The sequence below is a fragment of the Falco naumanni genome, chromosome 1 (assembly GCF_017639655.2).
Source record: "Falco naumanni isolate bFalNau1 chromosome 1, bFalNau1.pat, whole genome shotgun sequence".
Classification (NCBI taxonomy): Eukaryota; Metazoa; Chordata; class Aves; order Falconiformes; family Falconidae; genus Falco; species Falco naumanni.
Genome location: NC_054054.1, coordinates 23577257 through 23603071, shown reverse-complemented (window position 1 = coordinate 23603071; position 25815 = coordinate 23577257). Strand labels below are relative to the sequence as shown.

General features: G+C 52.5%; 3 protein-coding genes and 1 long non-coding RNA gene across 6 annotated transcripts in view; 1 reads left to right on the top strand and 3 right to left on the bottom strand.

Annotated features, from left to right (window-relative positions):
• The window catches only part of FRAS1 (Fraser extracellular matrix complex subunit 1), a 174405-nt gene extending 172430 nt beyond the window's left edge, over nucleotides 1–1975 (top strand). The window contains exon 73 of the mRNA XM_040585746.1: nucleotides 748–1975. Within this exon, the coding sequence (XP_040441680.1) occupies nucleotides 748–1332 (585 nt within the window). The 3' untranslated portion in view covers nucleotides 1333–1975. The remainder of the gene's footprint in view (nucleotides 1–747) is intronic.
• On the bottom strand, nucleotides 1000–4161 carry LOC121084376. 2 transcript variants are annotated; one of them, XR_005826703.1, is made up of 3 exons: nucleotides 4023–4161; nucleotides 1464–2869; nucleotides 1000–1098 (listed from the first exon to the last, which is right to left on the bottom strand). It is a non-coding gene; the product is annotated as an uncharacterized LOC121084376 (long non-coding RNA). The 2 variants fall into 2 exon arrangements; XR_005826700.1 differs by lacking the exon at nucleotides 1000–1098 and adding an exon at nucleotides 1134–1247.
• Nucleotides 4162–5653: 1492 nt separating this feature from the next.
• Nucleotides 5654–10525, bottom strand: GSR (glutathione-disulfide reductase). 2 transcript variants are annotated; one of them, XM_040585723.1, is made up of 13 exons: nucleotides 10371–10525; nucleotides 9597–9623; nucleotides 9248–9336; nucleotides 8766–8835; nucleotides 8449–8596; nucleotides 8278–8332; nucleotides 8105–8204; nucleotides 7522–7608; nucleotides 7160–7321; nucleotides 6695–6806; nucleotides 6480–6611; nucleotides 6166–6299; nucleotides 5654–5966 (listed from the first exon to the last, which is right to left on the bottom strand). In XM_040585723.1, the coding sequence occupies exons 1-13, from the start codon at nucleotides 10497–10499 to the stop codon at nucleotides 5817–5819; spliced, it is 1395 nt and encodes a 464-aa protein (XP_040441657.1). In that variant the 5' UTR covers nucleotides 10500–10525; the 3' UTR covers nucleotides 5654–5816. The 2 variants fall into 2 exon arrangements, with proteins under 2 accessions (XP_040441657.1, XP_040441665.1); XM_040585731.1 differs by having other exon boundaries at nucleotides 5654–5918.
• A 79-nt stretch (nucleotides 10526–10604) lies between these two features.
• On the bottom strand, nucleotides 10605–24887 carry PPP2CB (protein phosphatase 2 catalytic subunit beta). Its single transcript, XM_040585712.1, has 7 exons — nucleotides 24195–24887; nucleotides 15662–15871; nucleotides 15244–15417; nucleotides 14618–14707; nucleotides 12960–13121; nucleotides 11981–12099; nucleotides 10605–11357 (listed from the first exon to the last, which is right to left on the bottom strand). The coding sequence occupies exons 1-7, from the start codon at nucleotides 24294–24296 to the stop codon at nucleotides 11285–11287; spliced, it is 930 nt and encodes a 309-aa protein (XP_040441646.1). The 5' UTR covers nucleotides 24297–24887; the 3' UTR covers nucleotides 10605–11284.
• Between the last annotated feature and the right edge of the window lie 928 nt (nucleotides 24888–25815).

Genomic DNA, 25815 nt, shown 5'->3' with positions numbered 1-25815 from the left:
GCATTTGCAGACGACACTGTGGCACGCCTCTCCTTGATTTGCCTGGGGGTAAATATGAGGTACAAGATCAGACTCCGTGTTCAGCCATGGAGCACATACACGGTGCTGGCCCTTCCTCTAAAGGTCACCGCAGCTCAGAGCTCTCTGCACCCCTTCCCCGTCACAGGGGCAGGTGACCTCAGGTTGCGGTTCCTCTCCATGCGCAGAGTATGAGACTTGGAGGAGCCGAGCAGATTGTGGCAGAAACAGGAAGGACACAGAGGCAGCTCCTGATCGATGGCAGAATTTTATATCCTCATTCCTGGGGCTTTTTTTGTCCCTCCCCAGAGAGACCCTCTTTGTAACTCTGTGACCTCTGTTTGCTTAAGGGGCTTCTTAAGGGTCACATCATAAATTAACTGTGGAGCCAGTTAAGAAGCAAACTCCAGAATAGAAAACAGAGGTGAGGAATTCAGTCTGGTGATTGTTTTTTTCCAAGGCACTCAGGAAAGCAGCTCTTTAACAACATATTATTAATGTTCCTATATTAATTATTGCAGTTGCCAAAGATAGACGAGAAGACTGAAATCTCACTTGGTGATAAATATTATTGTAGGTGCTTATATAAACACACAGACTTTTTTGGTTGATATTTGCACGAGTCAAGAAATGGGATGCAAAACGCAACCATCTCTACCTTTATTTTACAAAATCACTTGATCTAAAAGCCATAGTTAAAATTTTCTGTGTGTCTTCCCTTTCCTAAAGGTGGAAGCTGGACACCAGTGGTACCTTCAAGTCATCTACATAATTGGCCCGGAGAGCATGGCAGGGCCTCGCGTTCAGCGATCCCTCACTCACCGCTGGAAACGCAGCCGCAGGGACCTGATAGATAGCAACGGGAGGCTGATGCTGGATGACTCCTTGATCTATGACAATGAAGGTGACCAGATCAAGAATGGCACCAACATGAAGTCACTGATCTTGGAGAGGGAAGAAGGTGCCGTCTCAGCATCCTTATCTCAAACGGGTGCTTCCCTGGGGAGCGCCTTCGCTGCGGTTACCCTGCTGCTTCTGGTGCTTTCGGGATTTTGCCTGCTCACCAGGAAGTGCCGAAAGCTGCGGAGGAAGCGAAAGGCTGCCCGGGCCGCCCCAGAGCAGCATCCCCTGAACACCAAGGTGGAGCTGCCCAGGGGCGCCAAGGCAGCTGCAGACAGCCAGTACTGCACCGTGAGGAACGTTAATATATTGAGGGAAACTGGTGGCATCTGTGAGGGGAAAGGCAGGAAGGTGAAGCAGGTGAACTTGGAAGTCAAAGTCCACAGCAATTTGCACGACGGAACAGAAGTTTAATGGAACATACACTTTGGTTTGGTAAAAGCTTTTTATAAATTGAAGAAAAAAAAAAAGAAAAAAAAAAAGAAAAAAAGCTGAGAACTTACGCTGGTATTTTTATACTCTTGTAAGGAGTGGCTCTAGCTTACCTCTGTTCCCAGCTGAGCTGCCTCACTGCACCAGGCCAGGCAGGCAGCACGGAATTCTCCATCCATGGCTCCACTGCCGCCACTTCCCTGGGGAGCCCAGCACCTCCCTCGGTAGCACAAAGAGGAGGCCCAGGCCTGTGGTGGGGCATCACAGGGACACTGTTACCCCCCAGCATGGAGGGGTGGCTCCACATCAGCTGGGGGAGAGTCACAGGGACCCTCTGCAGGGCTCGGGGTCAGTTCCCCACCTCACTGGGGAAGTAATGTAAGAGAAGCAACATCTCCTTGTTTAATACCCAAGGCAAGCAGCCTTCGTTTGCTTCTTAAAATGAGGCAAAACCTTACAGAAAAGCAAACTGCAACCCTGGTGCTTGGTATTTGGGGGTTGGGAGGTTCATTTTGGGGCAGTGCTGACTGTGGGGAGGGGGCAGCAGGGACACGAATTGTCATGGCAGGGGATAACTGTCCCATCTCACTGCACACTGGAGAGTAAAGTTGGAATACAAACCTGATACAGAGCGTGACTGCGGTGTCCTTTCCCCATGCCTCCCCTCCTTCAGCCCGCTGCTGTTCCCTGGTGGGGCAGGAGCCCCCCAGGGCTGCAGTGATAGGGAGCAGGGAGGTGTTTGGTGTTCTCACGGTGGGGGCTGGCTGATGGCCTTGGGGGGGGTGACTGAGGGAGGAAACTGGGCACCAAACAGCTGGGGGCAGGGAGGCTCCACTGGGGTAGGAAGGGCAGGAGATGCCCTGTGGCTTTTGCCCCCGGGGCAGCCCCAGGCCATGGCCAGAGCACAGCCTGGGAACCTTCTGGGCTGGTGATGGAGGTTTCCCAAGCAGCTCTGGGATGATGGGTCACCCCCAAGGTCTCTTTCCCCTTCCCCCAGGGCCAAGGGACAGTTCCCCCCTGTGTGCCCAGAGGGGCTGTGCCAGCCCCCCAGCACCATGGCTGCACCCCCTGGATCCTAACAGGGCCAGGGACGCTGTGCTGCGTACCTGCCCTGCTGGACATGGGCCCAGTGCGTGCATCCCTTTCCCAGGGAGAGCACTGGAGGGAGGCTGCAAAAGTGCTGTGGACCCTGGTGGCACCACAGCTGGGCCAGATCCACCCCCCAGCTGCCACCTGACCCCAGCCTGGGGCAGCTGGAGCTGGAGGTGCCTGCGCTGCTCTCAGCCAGCATTTGAGTGTGAATATTGTCACTTAATGGTGGAAGACTGAATACTTAGTAATTTCTATTTACTAATTATTAAATGTAGAAAATACTGTATTAATAGCGAACAGGCAGTAGTTCTTTACGACAGCAGGTGCTCGAGGTTCAGCTCTAGACAGTACCTCTTCCTCCAGGACGTTACAGCCTCCGTGCGTTACAGCAGACTTGGCTTCTGACAGGTCATGTCACTGCCTTCACCTGAATAGTAACATCATACCTTAATATTGTATAAAAAGTAAATAATGTATTTATAGACATCAACTGATGAGTTCAATATTCAAAGCATTGTATAACCACTGCATGAGTATCGGACATCACAGACTGCCTTGTGTTTCAGCACTGCAGAGAGCCTTGCGTGAGGTTAAACATCATTCCCACTCCTTGAATACAAGTATCAGAATTTAATGTTGATTATTCAGCTTGCAAATGCTGCAAGTGTTGTAGAAACACTGAAGAAAGGTTGGACATTGAAGGTGTCAAAGCTCAATGCAGGTCCAGCATGAGCTTGATTGCACCTTCTGCTCCTTAGCACGCTCTGGGCATCTTGCAGGTTGTACATCATTCACTGTCATAACCTGAACATTAATATAATGCTCAAATACTGAATAATTACTAACTCACTAGTTAATAAATGTTGCTAATTGGATAATACCTGATCTGGGCATTGTCCAGACACGCAACAGGGAAGGGCTGGAAGATGGTGCTGGGGGGGGCTGAAAAGTGCCTCTCACCCACCGCAGAGGCTGAGTTCTCAGCCTCGAGAAACCACGGCCCGGCCCGCGCTGCTGAGACCCCCCCAGGGACCCCCGAAACCCACCCGGCTGCTCCCGAGCCCCCGCAGCCCCGGGCCCGGCCTCCACCAGAGCGGAGAACGGGCGTCCGGGCTGCACCGGGGGCAGCGGCGGGGCCGGGGCTCGCTCCCGGGCCCCAACAGCGACCGAACGAGCCGCCCCCCCGCCCCAGGGCCAGGGCCCATCTCCCCCATGGAGCCGGGGGCTCGGGCTGCCCGCACGGGCCGGCCCCGCGCTCCGCGGGCCCCGGGCTGACCCGGCCCCACCGCCCCGGCCGCCCTCGGCGGTTCCGCCCGGCCGCAGCCCCCCGCACACCCCGCGGGTCGAGTCCCCACCCCGAGCCCCGGGCCCGGCCGGCGCAGCCCGGCTCCAAAGCCGCCGGGCCCGGGCCCCGCTCCGCAGCCAGAGCAGCGGCCGGACGGGCCCGAGCCCCAGCGCCCCGCAGGGCCCGGCCCCGCCGCCCCGAGCCCCCGCGCCTCGGAGGCCTCCCCGAGCCCCCGCGCCTCGGAGGCCTCCCCGGCCCCGGCTGCGAGCCCCGGCCCGGCCGCTGCCCTCCTCACCTGGGCCGGGTGGCGGCTCCGAGCGCCGGGGACTCCCGGCTGCAGCGCCGCCGCCTCATAGCGGAAGGGGGGGGGGCGTGGCCCAACCCGGCCTGGCCCCGCTGGGGGAGGCAACGGGGCCGGGGGTTAAGATGGCGGCCTCGGGGGCGGGGCCAGGAGCGGGGTGGCCCATCGGCCGTGGGGTCCTAGCGCCCGCCCGCCGCCAGCCCCGGGGACACCGCCCGGTGGAGGGAGGGGGGACACCTACCCGGCCGATCGCTCCGCCCCACGCTGGCAGCCCCGGGCGCTGGGTGCAGAGCCCGGAGGGGGCCACCCGGGGGGGTCACCGTGTCCGGCATCCAGACCCACCTGGGGGCGGGGGACGCCCGGGGCTCGGCCCCCGGCCGCCCTCCGCTAAGCCCGGCTCACCCTGGTCCCCATCCCGCTGCCCCCCGGTCCCCCCGGGTGGGGGCACGCGCTCTCACCGGGACACTGGGCCCAGAATCCCTCCGCTCTTTTTCCGAATTCCTGCAAAAAGGAGGCACTCTGCCCCCGCCCGTGCCCCTGCCGCCCGCCCTTTCCCTGTTTGTGGGCGCTCTGATAATTTCCCTGGCTATAAAGCACAGAGCAGACCTCACACATGCTCTAAAATACGCCTTAAACATCGAGCGACCGGACTTGTCATTTAAAAGGAGGGAAAAAAAAAAAAATCCTGGCAACATGCCATCACGGCGTATTGAGAGGGTAACGCCTCCGTCATTCCAAAGGAGCAATTGTGAATTGACTCACGTGCCTGAGGACTGCCTGTGGCAAGCCCGGAGGAGACGCTGTGCACCCCAGCCTTGCCAAGCGTTACTCTTCCAAAGACTCACCCAGATAATCGAGGACACCAATAACGTTGGGGCTTTTGGGTGCCCTTGCACCCTAGGAGCCATACAGACTCCTCCCGTAACGGGCTGGTGGGGTCTGGAAGGCTGGGCAGGATTTTCCTGCCCACAGCGGTGCTGCCAGCTGGGATGGAGACCCCCCCAGCCAGGCCTGGAGCTGCACTCCCGGGCTCAGCACTTGCGTCCCCTTCCCTCGGTCGCTCACCTCCTCCTCAGCTTGCAGGGAGTTTTCCACCTTGGAGACACTTCGATTTCATGCAAACTATTAATTTCTAGTAAAAGCAAAGCAGTTCCTCAACCAGCCCCAGCACTGTGTCCCACCGCTGTCGGTCGGCTTTTCCCCCAGCTGCTTCCAGCTGCCTCAAGGTCTGAGAGCTCCAGAGCTGCAGCCACGAAGGGCAGATAGCGGGCAGATAGCGACGGGGCTGCGGAGGGGATCAGGAAGCCCCTGGGATGCAGCAGGATCAGGCCAGCAGCTCCCCTGTCATCCCACATCCCACAGCAACATGGATGCACCCACATCCAGCAGTGCTCCGACGCACCCACGTCCAACAGCCACGCAAGCGCATCCTTCATGAGCCTGGGGCAGAGGACAGAGCCCACCCAGGATGCTCCAGCACCCACGGGTACCCCAAGCACCCACTGCCACTCGCACAGTCCTGGTGACAGGGAAGAGCCCAGCTGAGGGCAGCCTGCCCCCAGACAGCACCAAGGGACCGGCTGGGCACGGCGGGGGACAGGCACCATAAAGCGAATGGCACAGACTTGCCAGCATCACTGCATTTATTTCCCACTCCAAAGCAAGCCACGCCACTTTTACAGACACGCTCTCTGGGCAACCACCTTCTGTTAAGGCGTTTTTTTAAGGCATATAAAACATTTTCCCCAACCGCAAGCCGCTGTCCCTGGGGCTGCCTGTGCCACCACCTCAGCGCATCGTCACCAGCTCTTCGGCAGAAGTAGGGTGAATGGCGACAGTGTTGTCCAGGTCGGCCTTGGTGGCCCCCATTTTGATGGCCACAGCAAAGCCCTGCAGCATTTCGTCACAGCCCAGCCCCTGCATGTGCAATCCCACCACCTTTGGGGGAGAAGTGAGGGGCTGGATGGGACCCAGAGCTGGCAAAATCCAGGCCGAACGCCAGGCTTGGTGCTGGGGGAGATGGAACCCAGAGCAAGACCCGGCCTGTGCAGGTCAGAGCTCACCATGCAGGGTAAGAGGCCAGCCAGCCGTGGTCCCCGCCACCCCCCTGCAGCCCCCAGCTGTCCCCCCCACTCACCTTCTCCTCCTTGCCAGCACACACCAGCTTCATGACGCACTTAACCTTCCTCTGGGTGATGGCGTGGTACAAGGGGGTGAAGGACGTGCTGTAGATCTTCACGTTCTCCCTCCCGTGCGTGGCCACAGCTTCATCTGCAGCATAAGACAGAGCACATACATCAAGGGGATGCACCATATACATTTATAGAGGGAGTCAGCACGTCGTACAAGGCTCAGACCACTGGCTGGATCATTTCCTCCAGCGTCAAACCAGCAGCTCTGAGCCACCATGTCCCCAGCCTCTCCGCCTCCCCATGCCCCGTCTGTCCCCACCTTCGGTGAGACCAACGGTGCCGATGGGTGGGTGGCTGAAGACAACAGTGGGGATGTCATGGTAGTCCAAGCGGGAGTCCTGCTTGCCCTCAAAGAGCCTGTGGGCCAGCTTTCTGCCAGCTGCAATGGCCACTGCGAGGAGAGACAGGGAGCCTGAGCTGTGGAACAGCATGGCACCAAGGGGCTGTGGAGGGCAGCGGGGCACCCTGTGATACCTGGGGTGAGGAGGGCTCTCCCACAGACGTCCCCGACGGCGTAGATCCCTCTCCTGGTGGTGTTCTGGTACTCGTCCACCACCACATGGCCCTTGGCGTCCACCTGCACACCCTGCCATGGGAAATGGCAGCCACCTCGGCATGTGCCCCAGGAGGGAGGGATGGGACAAGCAATGCCCATGCAGGACCTGTGCTGGTGGCCACCGTGTTCCCAGCCTGGGGGAGGGCATGGTGGGAACATCATCCTATGGCAGGCTCCAGAGACCCATGGGACCCCTGGAAACCCATGGGAACCCCAGAGACCTGTGGGAACCCTGGAGACCAATGGGAACCCCAGAGACCTGTGAAACCCCTGCAGATCTGTGGGATCCCTGGAGACCCATGGGAACACTGGAGGCCCCTGGGATTCCCGGAGACCCATGGGCATCCTCACACCAGCGTGGAAGGGATGTGCTGCCATCTCACCACTTGGTCCAGGCACAGCTCCTTGGTGTTGGGCTCCCGCCCCACGGCCCACAGCAGGCAGTCCACGTCCTGGATCACTCCCTCCGTTGGCTTGTGGCCAGGCACCGAGGAGGTCACTGTCACATCCAGCAGCCCGCAAGGGGACTTGGTGACTGTCTTGACCTGCAGGGAACAACAAGACCCGCAGGAGAAGGTGCTGACAGCTTTTGCCTTGCAAGGTGTGATGGCACCCGCACCACACAGAACCAGGGATGCTGCCAAAGCTGTGGCCCAGCAAGCGGTGCCCAAATCGCGGCCCTTCCCCAGCCCTGCTGCTCCAGGAGCGATGGGACAAGCCGCGGGGCTGCTCTGCATGCCCATACCTGCGTGTGCTTCCAGACATCCACCCCGGTGTTCTCCAGCTCCTGGGTGCAGTTTGAGCTGATCATGGAGTCGAAGGTCCTCAGGACCTGGACAGGGACCCACCAGCCCCGTCACATGAAGATGCACAGGTGAAGCCACCACCTGGCAGCCCCCTCCGCTGGCACTACCCAGCACCCGGGCCCCATCTGGGCCCCCAGAGAGGTTTGGGACACTTTTGGTTAATGATAAATTCTCCTGTTTGTTTTTCCTTTAATATTATTTTTTTTCTTTTTTCAAGTCACGACTTGAACTAAAGCTCAAGGAAACGGGTGCGGTGGCATGCATGGCTGCAGAAATGCCGGGCACGCAGGCTGGTGCTGCCAAAACACACATGGCAGCACACCTACACAATTCTGCTGGCCCCGTCTGCCCTCCGCCCCAGCTCCTCCCCCACCCATCAGCCTGACACCACGCCACCATCCTCGGCACCACCATCTCCCCCTCCTTTCCAAGCTCATGGGAGCTGATGACTGGAAAAACCCCAGTGGGCTCGAATGCAGCTGCCAGGCGGGAAGTGTGGCTGGGGACAGCCGGTGGCACTACCTTGTCCTGGCGGATCAGCAGGGATGACTTGGAGCCTAGCGTGGAAAGGATCCCCGCAATTTCCACCGCGATGTAGCCGGCACCGACAATAACGCTGCGCCTGCAGAGAAGCAGCGATGCTGGGTGCGGGTGTGGAGCCAGCGGCAATGGCCAGGGGTTGAGCCCTGCTTTACCTGGGCAGCTCCTCCAGGTCGAAGAAGCCGTCACTGGTGATTCCCAGGCTGGCGCCTGCAAAGCAGAGCCCCTTTCACACCCAGCACCAGTCCCCCTTCCTGCCTCCAGCTCCCAAATCCCACTTTGCTTTGGCAGACCTCTCCAGGCAGCCAGGAATTCATCAGGCTCACCAGGAATCTTGCTGTCAGGAGGAACAGCCGGGTGCCCACCCGTGGCTATAAGGATGTGAGGAGCTGTGTACTTCTTCCCATCCACCTCGATGGTAGGCTCAGGGTCAGCCGTGAACTTGCCATAGCCCCGAATGATGTCGATGTGAGCCTTGGGGGGAGTAACAGTTCCGTGATTAACAGCAGGAGGAGGTGTGAGAGCTGGCTAACGGAGCCAGGACTTCCACAGTTAAGAGGACACCTATTAAGGCTGGAAAAGCAGCCAAAAATCCAGCAGACCCTGCTTCTCCGCTCAGCTCGCAGGATAAACACATCCTCACCTTCTTTACGTTATTCTCATAGATCTCATTCAGGCGCCTCACGTAAGCATCACGTTTCTCTTTCATTGTTCTGGAACAGAATGGGGCTTACTGTCACCGTGAGTGAATAACCCAGAGCGGTCAGCGAAAAACAGCTCCATCCCTTCTGTACAAAGCACCCACACCACAAAACAGAGCGGCCCCGAGTCACGCAGCGGGCAGCAGCCTTCCCCGCCGACGTGACGGTTTGCGCCTGCCTTCCCTGCATCCGCCTTTTCCAGAGTCTCTTCCCACAGCCAGTTTGCCACCCCTCCTTTCCCGAAATACAGCAGGAATCTGGGCCACGTAACCAGCTCAGCATCCACCCACGGGAAGCCTCAAAGCACACAGGGACCCCTTTGGGTGGACAATGAGCCACAGAGCCACAGCACTGACCTGCGGCTGCTCCCCACGGGACACACGCCAGGAGACACTCGTTTCCAACCGGCTCTTTCTGTGCTTACCTCCAGTTGAACTTGACACCAGGCGTTTCGAAGCCATAGTCGCTGTGATCGTGGACAAATTCCGCGTGGACCGCTGCGTTCCACATCACCTGCCCGCACAAAACACAAGTCAGCTCAGGAAGAACACTTTGATTTTGGGAAAACCCCTACCACGCTCCCCGATGCCTCACCCCTGCCTGGCACAGCTCACGGGACACAGGGTCTGAGCACCACACGACATCCCGATGGCTCAATACGCCCTGAGCCTTTGCTTCCCCCCTGTGCCCTGTGCCAGCACCTCCCCACAATTCGGCAAGCACTCACACCACAGCCAAGGCATCGCGGGAGCCAGCAGTGAAAGCACCCTCACCTTCTTTGGCACGCACCCAACATTGACCTAAGGGGGGAATAAGAGCAAGTCTTAAGGCTGAAGTTTTCCAAAGGTGACACTGGAGAGCATCCCAGTGAATCCCTGCTCTCTGCCCGGGAAAACACAAGCAGCACTGTGGGTTTCTAGCGAAAGAGGGCTGGAAGCGCCTGCAGTGCCTCAAGGGCTTGTGGTTTGTCTCTTTTCCTTCACTTCCTTGAATGAGAACACGGAAGGTGCGCGGTCTGCAAAGACATGGGTTTGCTTTTTTCCATCAATAATTTTAAACAGATTTACTAGGGGAAAGGTGTTACCATCCCTTTCCGGCCCTTCTGGTCCTGGCACGGCAACTCCCAGGGGAACACAACACGTAAAACTAGAGCCTGCCCCTGGCTTGGATACTGAGCAAATTTTTTTCTGCTTTGCTGCCTTGCAGTTGTACCAGAGTGCGCAGCCGTGCCGCACCACCGTGGGGCTGGCCGGCACCCCCTTATCGCCCCGAGAACAGCCGCAACTGCCACCCACCCACGGTCACGCGTGGGGAACCGGAGCCAGAACCGCCACGCGTAAGGAATCGGACCCCGAGCCACCACCCTCCCACGGCCACGCGTGGGGAACGGGACACAGAACCGCCACCCTCCCACGGCCACGCGTGGGCACCGGGACCCGCTTCCACGCAGCTCAGGTGACCAGGCCTATCCTTGCGGAAGCTCCAAGGCCGGGCTGGCGACCCCGCCACCCCACCCCCCCCCCCCCCCATGGGTGCCCCGGACTCACGCAGGTGCCCCCGAAGCGGCGCGGCTCCACCAGCGCGACGCGGGCCCCCAGCTCCGCCGCCCGGCGCGCCCCGGCCAGCCCCCCCGACCCGCCGCCCAGCACCAGCAGCTCGTAGGCAGCCGCCGCCATGGCTCGGCGGGACCGGGCGGGCTCGGTAGCCACGGTGCCCCGCCCCGCCCAGCACCGCCCCCCGGCCCGCCCCCGGCCCGCCCCGGCCCAGCACCGCACCATGGCTTGGGGCTGGCAACGGCAAGTTTATTGGTTCGGGGTACATCAAGGAGGATCGCAAGCACTTCGGGGACAAATATACAGAGGGGAGAGTGGAAATAACAAAAGAAAACGAAAGCAAAACAAAATAAAACAAAAAAGAAGAGGCAGGATAAACACAGGACGGGAACAGAGCTTAAAAGGGCACGCTTTTATCGTGTTATGACAACGTACTCCCAAGCAGGAATTGCTTCCTTTCTCCAGTTAAGTCGATTGGTCTTTTTAATAAAATAAGAGTGGTGGGGGAAGAAGTTAGTGTGCATTTCCCTCAAAAACAAACTCTAACTCATGCCAGTTAAACACTAGAACTAAAAATTTACAAAGAAGCATCAAAGGAGATGAAGTGTTATTAGTTACCTTTTCCTCTCTGAACAGTCCAGAAGAAAAAAAAAAAACCAAACAAACAATGACTACAAATACAGCAGGCAAACCGACTGTCGGACTGATGGGCATAGGATATATATATATAGTGTTGTAAGGAATTCAGTCTCAAGTTGTGCTAAACACTCTTCGTCCTCTGTATGGCACATTTTGGTCCATGATGGGCATTTTTAAATTGAGACGAACCCTGATTTCTTACAGAAACGTGTAAATATTGTTGCTCTTTAAAATGCCAGGTGTACTTCCTTACAAAGGTTAGGAGAGGTTTATAGGAAGTAGTCTGGGGTACGACGGGTAACATGAGGCTCTCCACGACGAGGAGCTGGGTCAAACTGGAGGCTGCAGGAAAGAAAAAAGGGATCATTTTCCCTCCTCCAGAAGGTATTTCCCAATGCCACAATAAATGCTAGACTCACTCTCCTGCTGCTAGTGTTTTACTCATCCCAGCTGCTTCCACATAAAACGTTCCAGGCCCCAAAACAAGCACCCATGGGAGTTCAAGCCCATCAGCTGGCTGAAATGCTGCTTACGGAGCGAACACCACCCAGCAGCCAGTGCTTCAGCGAGCGGCCTGTCACTATTTTCGTGTGAGCTCAGCAGAGTGCAAAATTCAGACTCTCTCATCCATCTTTACAAAGCCTAGCAGAGCTACCAAAAATAAAAACAAATACATAAATCAATCAGTCTTTACTCCCTCCATCAAGCTTGGGCAATAGAGGGATTGAGAAAATGCAGAAGCTCCAACTCTCCAGAGAGGCAGGAAGAGGAGATAATGCGGTACCCAAGAGAAGCTTTTAAGAGCTTAACTCACTACTTAGTTTTAGATATTCTCGCAGGTAAGAGCAGACAACATTAATTCCTGAGTGGTTTGAGCGGGCTTTTCACAAAGGAACCCCTCTGGAAAGGATCAGACATTCCTCACATTACAGAACAGAAAGCACAGCCCCAGCCAGGTTACTCACAAGGAATATTTTAAAGTGTCGTCTAGTTCCATGATAGCAGCCTGGTTCCCACAACGGTAACAGTAATTGGGCGCGCTGAAAATGGTAACCACATTTCGGTCATGGCACCAATTATAACCCTGGCAGAAAAAAGAGGGGGGGGGAGGGGAAAAAGTCTCTGTTAAACCTCAAACCTCACCCCATCTGAAGTTCCTCTTAAGGCCTGAAATGATCCCAGGCATTTGTGAAACCGTAGATTTCTCGTAAGTTATTGCCAACCAACTTAGTTTCATTTTATTAGTCCTCTACTGCAAGAACAAGCGGTAGTTACCTAGCAAAACCAGCTTCAACCACTCTATAGAGATCGGGCACTCATCACTCGTACGTTTATCCATTTTGTATAGAAATCATGGATTGTACCCCAAAGAAAACTTGAGATTTTCAGGTATGCCTTCAGTTTGCATCTACCACCAAGGATTTGCCTGCTGGATGAAAGTGACTTCTGACACGCAGTACGACTGAAGGGATCTACCTGAACTAGATTTTAAAAATACATCTGCTCCATTGACCCACCTGGCATTTTTCCAGCAAGACGGACAAGAGCAGCCTATCAACAGCCAAAACTATGGCTTAATCCCCGTCACATCTGACCGCCGAGTATTACAGGACAGACGGTTTAATGCAGCAGCAGTCTAAGTAGAGTAGTCAGCGTGTAAGGAGATTATTACTTCCACAAATGGGGTGTGACAAGGTCCCTCTGGCAATTTACTCTGAGCAGGGGGACGGGGAAGAAAGGGCAGAACATCCCCTTATTTACATTGCAGGTCAAAGCACATCATTCTACGTTTGTAGTTTTCACACGATTTGAGTCCCTCTGGTATTTACCCATGTAATGTTCAGGTGTCAGCTTATGCAAACCCACCAAGGGAAGTTCTCACAGCGGAGACAAGAACTGGCATCCACGTTTTGTTAGCCCCATCTAACAGAGTGCTTGCCCTACCTCCATGACAAGTTGGTGAGCACGGGAGACCAGTGTGAGACCATTGGCATGATTAAATGTTTCCGAAATGTCTTGTCCAAATGTGTAGCCAGCACCACGTGGAGATATACCCCAGCCACCACGATCATCCGGATCCGACCATAACAGATCACACATAGGACCCTTGAAAGAAATTAAGTGTTCTTAATTAGATCACTAGCAAGTTCGTTATAAAAAGCCACTTTAAAAATGTTTTATTAACAGTAAAAAAAGACTGCCAGCATGTCCTTCTCCACACAAGGCACATTAGTTTATTTAACACACATAATACCAGCTAGTCACTCACTGTATCAGTCAGCATCCTTCCCAAAGAATACGTACACAGCTGACTGACAAAAGAGCCCACGTAACCAGAAGACTGCTCCCACCCTTCTGCCACACACACTGTTTACCATTTCACTTCAACGCATCACATACAAAGCCAGCAAGAGCAGATCCACATTCTTACTCCTCACTCTCCACAGCACAATACAAAAGGCCACGTGAAAAGGTATGCACATCCAAGGGTATGCAACAGGTTCACTGGTGCCAGCCAAGTTGCAATAAATTAAAGAAAGGGAAACGACCCGTAGGAGGCTATGAACTAACTGTTCCAGAGATTGATGTTAAGCCTTCAGCAGCCCTTCTGGCAGGGTATTATTAATTTAACATTCCTCTCCTGAAGAGCCTATTGTTGGACTTGGCATATTCAAAAATAGCCTGGTGTGCATCTTCTAAGTCACAAATGAAGCTCAGTGGCTTTTCTTGCTGAGCTACTACGGGGCAGTAAAGACACCCTACTATTTATCCAAGACTGCTGCTGTTCCCTACCCACCGACCTGAGCTCTGTGGTAGGGATCACACTGACTACATGTATAGGTCCTCAGGGCAGCCAGATTTCAGCACACAGATATGCAGCACAGGACCGGGAAAATCTCAGAGCAACAGTATAATCGTTACACCTAACTACAGGTAGATGTCCCACCAGCTAGACACGCCCCAATCCTGGGAGTAATTTATCCAGCTTATTTCAGGTTTTTGGAAAGCTTGGGCAGATTTTGCCGCATTGCTCTTGCTGTTATACCACGCAGGACAAGCAGTTCATTTTAATTAAGGAACATTTGTAAGCCCCAAACACTCCAATGCAGAAGAGCCATTTGCTGCCCTGGGAGCTCAGAAGGTGGTTTCTTCAGGCCTGATCTCAGGCCCCCAAAAAGTGATGAACAAGATGAAACACTACAGAAGAAAGGATTGGCTGGGGAGGAAGGAGGGTGACACAACATGGCTTCATGTGGTGGCTGTCTGTTCACAAGCAAGTCTGCGATGAAGCTGAAGGTAGTAAACATCTTCCCCTGTGAAATACTGTTCTTTGAGTCAGCATGACAGTCAAAAATCCCATGATTCTGTGAAAAACAGCTGTGAAAACCCCATAGATCTACTTCTGTAGATTGCTGCAGTCAAAGCATATTGACTGGTGTGCGTTGCGCTCAAATATATGTTCGTCTGCTCTAGCCCTTAAAAAGGCAATAATCTGCCGTGTAACTGTGTCTCACTGTTTAAATGGATTTCAATATGAGGTTACATTTGCATTTTCCACCAACAGATATCTTTACTTTATGATGCATTTCCTTTCCTGTTACCTCATGTGGTACTTCCTGCAGGCGGTCCAGAGCCCTGATATGATCCAGTGTATCTATGGATGGAGAGAGGCCACCGTGGAGACAGAATATCTGTTCCAGAAAAAAAAAAGCAATCTGTTCAGCGCACATTGTTAGGGGAAGACTGATCTCAGAAATAGCTGGGTTTAACTCTGCTATCATTCTTTAACAGTTACAGCTGTCTCAGCCTCACAGCAGAGAACCCAAATTTAATTCCTGCAGAAGGAAACTAAAAGGCTGCACCTTGCATACAGAGATCAGAGCAACAGCAAAGATACCATGCCTTCTGTATTAAGACTATCTTGCCTCATGGCCACAAGTCACCTTATGTATCACGGGGATCCTCATTGATTGAGCAGTCATTTAAAATGAACCACACATGCAATACCCTGCCATTCCTTTGGCAGCAGAATCAAAAGCCTTCCCACCCCATCAACTTGTGGGTTTGGCGAAGAATTTAGCGAGGTGTTAATAAAATAAGTATGTGGGCTTTAAAAAACTTCAGATCACAAGATAAGGGAGCTCGTTTGAGACTGTTCATGTAGAGGTCAGATGATACAACCTGCATAACTCTATGAAACGGAGCGTTTTCCTTGTTCAAGGCTTACCTGGCCATCTACTAGAGCTGTAAGTGGAAGATAATCAAATAGATCTGTGAAGTACTTCCAGACGTTGGCGTTGCCGTACTTTCGCAGACATTCATCATAAAAGCCGTACACTTGTGTAATTTGCCGGCTTTCGTGATTGCCCCTCAGTATTGTAATGCGTTCTGGGTAACGCACCTGTTGATAAAGAAAACTCTCCCTTAACACAAGAATTGTACCACTGATATGGAAAGAAACAGCAACAGAAAATTTCAAACAGCAGTCAAGCATTCAGCCCTGCTATAGAGTAGCACATGTCCGTTAATGCATTTCAATTCACATCCCTCTAGCTCAAGCCAACGGCAGCATCAACGGGAGGAGCAATTCTTTAAAAAAAGTGAGGTTTTGCCCAAGGCTGCTGTAGCACAGTGTCAAACCGTACCTTCAATGCTACTAGAAGAGTCACTGTTTCCACCGAGTAATAGCCTCTGTCCACGTAGTCTCCCATGAACAGGTAATTTGTGTCTGGCGATTTCCCACCAATTCTAAAGAGTTCCATAAGGTCGTGGAATTGACCATGGACATCCCCGCAGACGGTGACAGGGCAACGTACCTCTTGCACATTTGATTCTTTCGTAAGAATTTCTTTAGCCTAGAAAGACAAACACATTTAAGACAAAAAGGTAGGAAGCTCCTTTAGAAGCAAGTGCAGATGTTATTCTACTGCATTCACACTGGAGATGCGATTACACTCCTCAAGCTGACCACCAGAAAAAAGTTTGCTGGGTAAGCAAAGACAAAGTGCATTTCACAAATCCCCATGCACAAAGACAAGCCGGTTGGCTACTGTGAGGCCAGGTCCTTAAGATCTTATTGTACCACAAGCACTGACAAATTCAAAAGTTCTTAACAAGTTGATTCCCAGCCTTCCCTGAAATGAAGCAGTGTGAACTTCCAACACTTGCACTGGGTCTGTGACTTGAATCACCGTTGGGGTTCACCCATGAATCCTGCCCTTCTTGCAAACATTCCTCAAGCGCAGACAAGACGGAGTACTATCCCAGTAAGCTTCACAAGTATCACAGGCAGACATTATCTTCTTAAGCAAAACTGATTTTTTCTAACGTAAAGATTCTGACCTATTTCTCCATCTACATATTCAACACAGCTCAGGTCTGTTCACCTCAGCTATGTGAAGTACGGCAGCACTAATCTGAGTGCCAAAGTCAAGTGCTATTCAGTTTCACAATACCTGGGAGCTTTCACCTCAAGAACCACAGCTGTCCCCTCTCAGTATTGCAGGCCACCCCACCTCCTGTCAGCAAGAGCTCAACATGGAACTCGTACAAACAGAGATTAGTCAATACTGCTGCCGTCTGCTGTAAGGGTAGAAATACCAGTGGAGATAGCGCAAGCCACTGGGGTAAATAATGCAGTTTTTTGAACAACTGTATTTGCAAAAGCACACATAAAACTAGGTCTTATTTGATACTTACACCAGCAGGAAAGCTATGACCTCCTAGACTTCTGATAGAAAACATCTGACTTGCTTGCAACCACGCACCGACACACAGTCTCCCTCCTCCTGCCACATTTTAGCCTGACTACCATCTCGGTTGCTCAACAGATAGCTCTCAATCCTACGCGCCCACATGGAACCATTCCTGTTGCCACATTTGCTGGCAACACAGCAGCAGGCTGGAACAACTCTTCTGCCAGCACTGACAGCTACTCCTCGCTGCCTTCCTCCTCTGGGAATCCTCAGGCTTCCCCCCCTCACTGCACACCCATAAACCTCAAGTGCTCTCCCAAGACCAGGATTTTGCAACAGCAGGTCTGTGTCATGGAAACGGCGCTACAACCTGTGTGTGTTCCGTATAGACAAAGCCAGCTCATAGCGCGATCGCTGAGCGGAGACGACGTTAAGAAAGCCCGCACATGACAAAACTGCTCATCCAGCAGAAAAGCTGGGCAACCACGATGGCACTGGATGAGCCGAGCTGTGTTACTCTGCCAAACAGCAACCAACGTGAGCGCCAGTGCTGGGGGCTGACGGGGCTGCCCCAGCTCTCTGGAGATACTGTGGCTTTCAGGTTGCATCGCAGTGAGTACAAAACGACTGCAGCCGTGTATCAGGAAAGGAAACAGTCTTTGCACGTTCCCAGAACACAGGGAAACTAACAAATTCATTTCCCTTGAGGAGGGGCAGATTTCTTCTTCTTGCTTAAGCCACCAAGGAAAACAAGTAGTCCTAAGCTTCACTTTACTAACCCAGCACAGAACATCACTGCATATGCAAGAGACGCTTCTCTCACCCAGGACACTTTTTGCCTGCCAGATTTCCAATCCTCTTCCAAGCACAACAGTTTAACAACTTCTAAAGGCAGGTCACAAACAACTAGGAAAGCAAAGTCAGAGTCAATTTAAACATACGGAGCCACAACCAGCTTCCCTGACAGTACCCAGCTGGCAACAAAATGACCACAGATGGAGGGATGACATCCTTGGACTTAAGTCAGTCATCTCTTCCTCTACACCCAGCCGTTCCTCTGCTAATTACAGCCACGTAATGTAGCCTATCTGCATTGCCTTATTACGGTTGTCAAATATCTTGTTTTGCTGCCTCCAGCTTATCGCCTGACGCAGATCAGTGCTCCAGGCACATCTGAGGCACAGAAAGCATCCACAGATCAGCTCGGTCCGATCTGAACAAGAGGGATAAAAGATCACCAGTGCTGAACAGTCACCAGCAGCCAAGTCCCTCCACTCAGGATGATGTAGCTTCCACCTGCTGCTGCCAGAAAGAAGCTTCTTACCAAGGCCAGCCTCAGTGGGCTCACCGAGGATGGTTGTATTCACATTCAAACGTTAGTTGCCTCGCCTCTTTTAGGGCAGATGCATTATTTGGAAAGAATAACTAAAACGCAAGCAGTGAAGAGGCTTGGACAGCACCCAGCGTGCCCCTTGCACAGTATGTAACCAGAGGGATGGGATCTTGATCCTCAAAGACACATCTTGCACATGGACTTGATGACACAGGGTCCACCTTGCAGTTCTAAACTGACTGGAAATAGCTGAACACGTTGCGTCTTAGAATGCTACAGTAGCACTCGAATTCTGTCTGTGTATCTTTAAAAGCACCTATAGCACCTTTTGAGAGCTTCTACCCTCTGTGAGGGATAAACATACAACACAGCCTCAAAACAGCTGCTCGGCACGTTCTGACTGTCACACAACGTGACAGACAGGGTTTCGTTGTAAACTGGAGCTAACTTTAACACAAAAGGTGCAAGGTATTTTCTGCCTTTTCCTATCATGCATACTGCTCCCTTCCCAGACGCGTAAAAAGAAATGCGCTGACTTCAAGCCTCCGGGGAAAAGATGCAGGATGCTGTAGAGATCCATACATACTTACCACTGTCTCAACCACACCATTCCTCTCCACCTCTCCGATCTGCCCAGAAAACCCACATACCCATACAGTAAAGCAGCACAGGCAATAGAGAAGAGCTCCTTTTGCACAGTAATATGGCAAACACAGTCACATTAAACACATCCTAGGAAGGTAGGCCAGCCCAAATACTGAAATTTTGGTACTAGGAGAATCTAGAAGTTTCCCCTCATGAGAACAGAGAAGCTAACAGCTGAAGAGCAGCAGTTTCTTAAGCTGCCTACCAGCTGTTACTGTGGAGCCTATTTTAGCTTACTATGTAGACAAACGTACACGCACACCAATAGATTAAGTCTGTCGTTTTAACACTGCAGAGCTGGCTCAAATCAGGATTAGGAGCTGAGCTCAGCTGGCCACAGAAGTCTGCCCTCATGTGACTTCCTAATGCAGAACAAGACCTTTAAAATCTTCAGCACCATTAAAAACACCCCAGAAAAGCAGCAGCTAACCAGCGCACTCTGCTTGCACATTCCACCGTGCAGATCTAACTGTAAAGTCAAATGACTTAAAATAATAAAAGCACCATTACAGAACAAGGATACAAAAAACCTCTGATGCAAGTAAGCTGCCCTGCATTATCATCATTTACTTACCTAAGAAGGCTGTTAAATAACTATGACTTCAAGTCATATTTCAGCTACCTTTGTTTTAGAAAATGGTGACCAATGTCACCAGCTTCCTAAGCATGTATCCCAATTGTTTTGGATGAAAACCACACTCCGGTCAGAATAAAAAGCAGCAGCTTTTAGGTATTTTTATTTATGGAAACCTCCCTTAAGCCTGATAGTTAGCATGTCTGTGTTCAAAGTAACTTTGAAGAGTAGGCTGTTTGTTGGCTGTGAGCTTGCCCATCATCTCAACTCCCTGCTCTTTCTCAGCTTTAGATTCTGCAGATCACCTTTGCAGACTGGAACACAAGCTTTCTGCTGTCTGGTCCTCAATCCATATGGAGGGAGGCTGAAGAATGCATGTCCCAGTAATTTACTGTGCTGTCCTTGCAAGAGGAAACCAAGTGGTTTCAGGGCATGAACACAACCCATTAACGCGCTGCTCTGAAACGTGAGATGCTACACCAGCTTTGAGACTACCTTGGGATCACCAGGAGACTAAGCCCTCCGTGAGAGCCTTTACAACCAAATCCACATCTACTACTGCGCTGTGCAGATTTGTCTATGACAATTATGTAGGTCGATTCCATGGGCAAGGGGATTACGATCCAGCCGGGAGGCAGATTTTCAGCACTGTAATAATTTCTGTAGAGAAAACAAAAGACCCCAAGCACCTGCTTCACATACAAGATCCTTTTGAGAGCACAGAAACTCAGCTCCTTCTGGCAGGTTCATTTACTGCACCACAAGCTCAGTCTGGCCCAGAGAGGCTCTTGCTTTGGGAACTGGAGAAGCCAGCCACCAAGTTTCTGATCAAAATTCAACCGAACCATCATTCCATCAGCTGCAACAGACCAAACTACCACGCCAACAAGCATGCTGAGGATACTGTAGTCTCAAGAAGCTTGGCCTGGACAAGAACCAGCTAGATTCTCCCCAAATGAGACGGAAGCCAGAGGGACAGAGCTGTCCTGCCCTTCAGCAACAAGGCAACAGAGGACACACCGGAGTCTCAGAAAGTGCACATGTGTTCCTAGAGGTACCTAGGCCAGCCTACCCCAGGATGAGTGTCATCACCGCAGAGATGAAATATTCCTGGCCACGACTCAACACGACACTCACAATTTCATGGTTTGAACAACGTCCAGGATGCTACTTGGCTCTACCACTCACACTAATTTCACCAATTAGTGCAGAAGAGCTTGCTAACTCATTCTCCTAAAATTATTCTTAGGTGAAATGATCTCGGAAGGCAGAAGCATCATAGGTACGTGCCAGCAATATTCTTTCTACAGCAGCAGCTGGCTCCTGCTGCTTGGTCTGAAGAATCAGTTTACAATTACCATTCAATACCATACAAGAAATGCAAGTCTTCAATAGCGATTAGAATCCTTCTCCTCCCACCCCTTCACAACACAAAAGCTCTCAAGCTGCTCACAGCAACGAGACTGTAACCCTTCTTACACACCCAAAGAACAAGCATAGAAGAAAGAACAAGATAGAAAAAAAGACAGGGAGAGGGAGATGGTTATGGGTGGTTGCTTGCCTGTGTTTATTTTGAGACAGCCTTGTACTTGCCTTTTCTCACATCCTATTTTATTACCCTGGGAAAAAAAAAAAAAATCTTTCCTCTGGGATCAGTAGGATGGCTCCACTCCCTCACCTGCACCAGAATTTGTCTGCTGACCTGACTTGAACTTTAAAACACAAGTACTCAGAGATCACCGTGTCCAAACTTTGGAGTGCTTCCTATTAAATGAATCCAACTTCTTGGCCTTTTAGCCTGCCTTTAGCTGTCCAAAATACAGGTCACAATCTGTGCAAGTCCAAAGGCAGTTCAATACACCAGCAGCAGCCTGTTATCAGTACCCGAGTTACCCATTTGAAAGATAGCACCAGCACAAGAAAGCTGCTGTGGCACCTCCGATGAAGCGCAGACATAATCCAAGGCATAACTCTATAGATTTTCATTGCCAATTTAATGAGAGTGGAAAAAGGTTTTAACAACCTTCTGCCATAAAGACAGTCTAAGACCACGACATTAAGAGAAGCAGTATGAGATGCAAGGCATCCAATGCACAGTTCCCCAACATGCTGGAACATTTCTCGTGTCTACAAGCTCCGGCAGTGATCATAATTGTTTGTCCTTCTCTTATCCTTTAAACGTCTGCATGATTTTAGCTAGATTTCATTTTAAAGATCAGCAGAATGGGAAACAAGCATTTTCATGTCATCTTGAGATGACATCTTGATTAACTGGGTGAAGAACACAAGACTGATTAGCTGCCAAAATGATGTCATAACTGGGGAGGTGAAGACAGAGTGTGACTTTTACAGGTGCAAATTTCACGAACTTTCGGAGTGCACAGTAATTTGGCACACCCTCATCAACCCTAGTTATGTCCAATTCTTCCCTCATTTCTGTCCATTATGCCAGCAATTAAAACCAAGAATGACCCACACAGGCCAGTCTGGGATGTGTTTCTTTGGGTTTTTTTATCCCCTTAGTTTTGATTTAAAACTTTTTTTTTCTTTTTTACTACTGAATTCTTCCACAAATTTAAACCTGAGGCAAGAGGTACTGTTGCACTTGGACTCTTAGAAATTATTCACACAAAAGGGAGGGCTACGAAATGAGACAAGGCTGGTAAGGGTTTTTCCAAATACTATCTCAAGGATAGAAACTAAACCAGCTTTCTGGCAGCACTGCTTGACACCAAAAGCAAGTCTGCACGCCCAAAAGTTTTGCGTAAGCTCCTTTCCACTACTGGCTGGACAATACAACCCCTCTCCCAAAACTTAAAAATAAGCGAAGTCAGAGCATCACAGAGTATATACTTCACACCCAAGTCGTTTTTATCAGTTACCAGCACTTGAAGAACAATGTGCTGAAGATAGATGATATAATTTGGAGATAGATGACATTTGTTTCACACCATGCACTAATGGTTCAGAGTTCCTACCTGTCATCTGGATGGCAAACACCCTCACCACCTCCGGCTACAACGCGGTGTGCTGAGCTGCCACTCTCCCCATTTAGTCTGCGAGCCCTGACATACAGCCACAATCTGCTGGCATTGTCCTCCAGCTTCTCAAAACACAGCAGCCACAGCTCCTTAATTAACAACGCAGCCGGAGAAGAAGGGAAATGGTTTTCTGTAGCAGCTTGCTGGTTAGAACAGCAGTTCCCAACCATAAATGCCTAGACCGGGGCGCAGATCACACCAATAAATTATTTCAGGCTTATTAGCTGGGCCTCATGCAGCACAGCCACAAGGAGCTCTTACTCACTCTTCAAGATATATCAACACTTCAAGCTACTGCTATCGCTCCCTGCTGTGGCACCAGCCCTTCTCACCATGCTCCCTCAGAACTGATGGAGCTCTGGAAAGTCATAAACCAAACAGACAGTCCCAGCATGGGATAAAAAAAGAAAAGGGGGAAAGAAACAGAGGCTGGGCGCAGGCTAACTAGACATTAGGACCACCGGTAAAAGCATCTGCCAGGAAGCCAGAGCCTGGAGTCCCACATAGTCTCTGTCTGTGACATTCGAATGGCTCCTACCTTTCCAATGAGCGCCCCTGGCACGTTACGAGGTTGCAGCACAGACCCTCTCTATTGTTCAGATCTTATCACTGCGGTACTGTACTGAGGATCCGACAGAAGGAAACAGCTCAATCTTCTGAAGTTGGCACTGAGACGTTTAGTCACTGGCTAAAACGTGTTGCCGTGAACAGGCACCAGAAAACATGTTTCACTTCTGAGAGAACTGAGCAAGACACACAGGTAATAACATGACAATATCAAGTTCACCATCAGCAACACGACACTGAAAGGAATGCCAAACTAACTACTCTATACTCCACTCTCTCTGTCTAATCATTATTGGTTCCTCCAGGAAAGGAAGCTGAGAGCTTCTCTGGACCACCTGATGCACAGCAGTGGTGGCCGCTGGTCACTGAGATAAGAAGCAAATAGAAAAAATAATCTTTGTTACTACATTTGTTACCACTTGAATTCTTTAACTGTCAGATCTTGCCAAGTCCAAAGAAAATCTTAACATTCTTAGATTGCAGTATTGAAGGAGTGTTCACAGAGGTATCTAGCTTCTCAGATGAAATCCAACACAAGCCTAACGAACAGTCACCTGATGGGGTTTTGCGGGGCGGGGGACGCAGTGGGAAGGCTTCTGACAATCTAAACTAAACAAGCCCAAACAGGAATTTGCCAAAGGACTGTCCAAACTATAGTCTGAGATAGCAGACTGTGTCCTTTATTCAACAGTTTCTCATTCTATTTTAGCCTTAGCTTGTAAGCCTCTGTTTAGGCCGGCACTACAGCTTATCTCTTACACCCCTCTGCTTTCCTAGATTACACACGGGATGTCAAAAAGCTGCCTCTCTGATTTACGGTTGACTTTTGATTTAGGGTTGCTAAAGCACATGGCTACTCCACGTTATGAGTCACGAGCGAAGCACAACGTGAGGCCCCTGAAAAAGAACACATTTCTCCCTGCACATACCACCACCCTTGAGCCTGCCCCAAAACCTGGATGAACCCAAAGCCAAAAGGTAAAACCCACTAAGGACGGCAGTCACATGTGGAAAAATATCCCACGGTTGTGGGGGGTTTGAAGCCAGGAAGCCACTGCCGCTGCATGCAAGAGGCCTCCCCACCTCAAGCACACCAGGGGCAGCACCGCGGTCTCCCAGCAAGGCAGATGAGGAGAGGCAAGCCCGCCTCCCTCAGGGAGCCCCTCACACGGCCGCTGCGGCCGGGCTCTCCCCGCAGCTCCCCCGCAGCGGCGCCGAGGTCCCGCAAGGCCCAGCTCAGCCGGCCGGGGAGCCCCTGCTACCGGCACCCGGCCCTAGGGCCGAGGGGAGGCCGGGCCCGGCCCTGCCGGGCTCCGCACTCACCTTCTCGCAGAGGCTGCGGACCTGGCTCTCGCTCAGCTGCCGGCACTCGTTCAGCTGCTCGATCCACTGGTCCAGCTCCTTGGCGAAACCCTTCTCCTCCATGGCGGCGGGGCGGGGCTGGGGGCCGGGCAGGGCAGGGCCCCGCCGCGCTCGGGGCCCGCGAGGCCCGGGCCCGCCTGACGGTGGCGGCGCAAGAGGCCGGGAAGCGAGGCCTGCTCCGCTCCGCGTAATGGCGGCCCCCCCGGCCCGGCCCGGGCTGCGCACTTCCGGCCACACCCACCCCGCCTGGCCCGCGCGCACTTCCGGGACCACACCCGCTTCCGCCTCCCGCGCCGCGCCCGGCCCCCGGCTCGGCTCTGTGAGGGGCCGCCCGCTGGCCCCACACTGGCGGCTGTCCGCGCCCCGCCGGGGTGAGGCGGGCTCCGAGCAGGGCGAGGCGGAGGCTGGGGCCCGGCGGGAAGCGGGCCGGGCGGCGCATCCGCCGCTCTCACGGCGTGTGGGGTTTAACCGGGCCGGCTGGGCTTGCGGCGGGGCCCGGTGTCCTTGCGGGCGTGCTGAGGGGAGGCCGGCACCCGCCGGCGGGGACGGGCCCGGGGGCGTGCGTGGGGGAACGGAGCTTGCTGCCCGGCGGGCACGGAGCCGTCCCTGCGTACCCCTTCGGGCCCTCGGTGGCTCGGGAGCCCGCTTCTGCTGTCACCGGGGTGTCCGTGCGGGTGTGCGGTACACAGCGTCTCGCTGCGGCCCTTTGGCAGGAGATGGTCACTGTGCTGCCCGAAGTGACCCGAGCGCCTTATGGTACAAGTGGAAATAAATCATGGAAAGCAAGTGAAAGGTTCGCCCTGTAAGAGGCCAACGCAAAGCCTGTGTGTGATTTCAGGTCCCGCTGACATCCTGAAACGGGGAGCATCCATGCTGCCGGGGTGGCTGCTCTCCTGCACGGACACCCCTTGGCCTAAAGCAGGGTGGGACTTGCACCCTTTGCCGCCCAGTTCACATTCAGTTCTTTATGCGAGGCTGGGGCTTTCGGCGATCACCAATGTGCACGAAGATGCTGACCTGACTTTTAGAGTCATCTTAGTGTTTTGGCGGAATTACTCTTCTGGGTTTTTTTCCTTGTTAGGATGCGAACTCTGTTCACTGCAGCCGGCTGCGGTGCCGGACATGGCAGGGACTGGCAGAGGCTGTGCTTCCTCCAAAGTTGTGGCTGGCCCCAACGATTGCTGCTGCACAACTTGGTTAAGGGAGAGCCTGCTGTGAGGTGGGCTATGCAGGGAGCACCCTGACGCTGGACACATTCCCTCCTGGACACAAGCTCATCAATTCCCTCTAAGAAAAATGAAACATAATTATAAGCCTTTGCGCCCACCGAGTGTCAAGTCCTAAGCATGGGCAGCAGGACAGCTGGTCACCTGGGAATGTCGTAACAATACCTGCCTTTCTTTGATCGTTTCAATAAAAATGGATTATTAATTCACTTTACCATATTCCTTTGAAATTTTATGCAGCAATACTGTAAGACTGCTCTATTTATCAGCTAGCTCTGGTAAGCATCGAACCACGTTGCGTATGTTACAGCATTCATACGCTTCTTTATACAAAGGTGATCAAAAATGGAGCACAC

Bases quoted from the DNA above. Each gene is read 5' to 3' on its own strand.
- GSR (XM_040585723.1), bottom strand. From the start codon at position 10,499: ATGGCGGCGGCTGCCTACGAGCTGCTGGTGCTGGGCGGCGGGTCGGGG. The intron at 8,205-8,277 runs GTAAAGCAGGGC...GCTTCTCTGCAG, and splicing joins GACCTGGAGGAGCTGCCCAG to GCGCAGCGTTATTGTCGGTG. The intron at 6,300-6,479 runs GTGGGGACAGAC...CTTATGCTGCAG, and splicing joins CACCGTTGGTCTCACCGAAG to ATGAAGCTGTGGCCACGCAC.
- PPP2CB (XM_040585712.1), bottom strand. From the start codon at position 24,296: ATGGAGGAGAAGGGTTTCGCCAAGGAGCTGGACCAGTGGATCGAGCAG. The intron at 15,418-15,661 runs GTACGGTTTGAC...CTTTATCAACAG, and splicing joins CTCTTCTAGTAGCATTGAAG to GTGCGTTACCCAGAACGCAT. The intron at 14,708-15,243 runs GTAAGCCTTGAA...TTTCTGGAACAG, and splicing joins CAGCTCTAGTAGATGGCCAG to ATATTCTGTCTCCACGGTGG.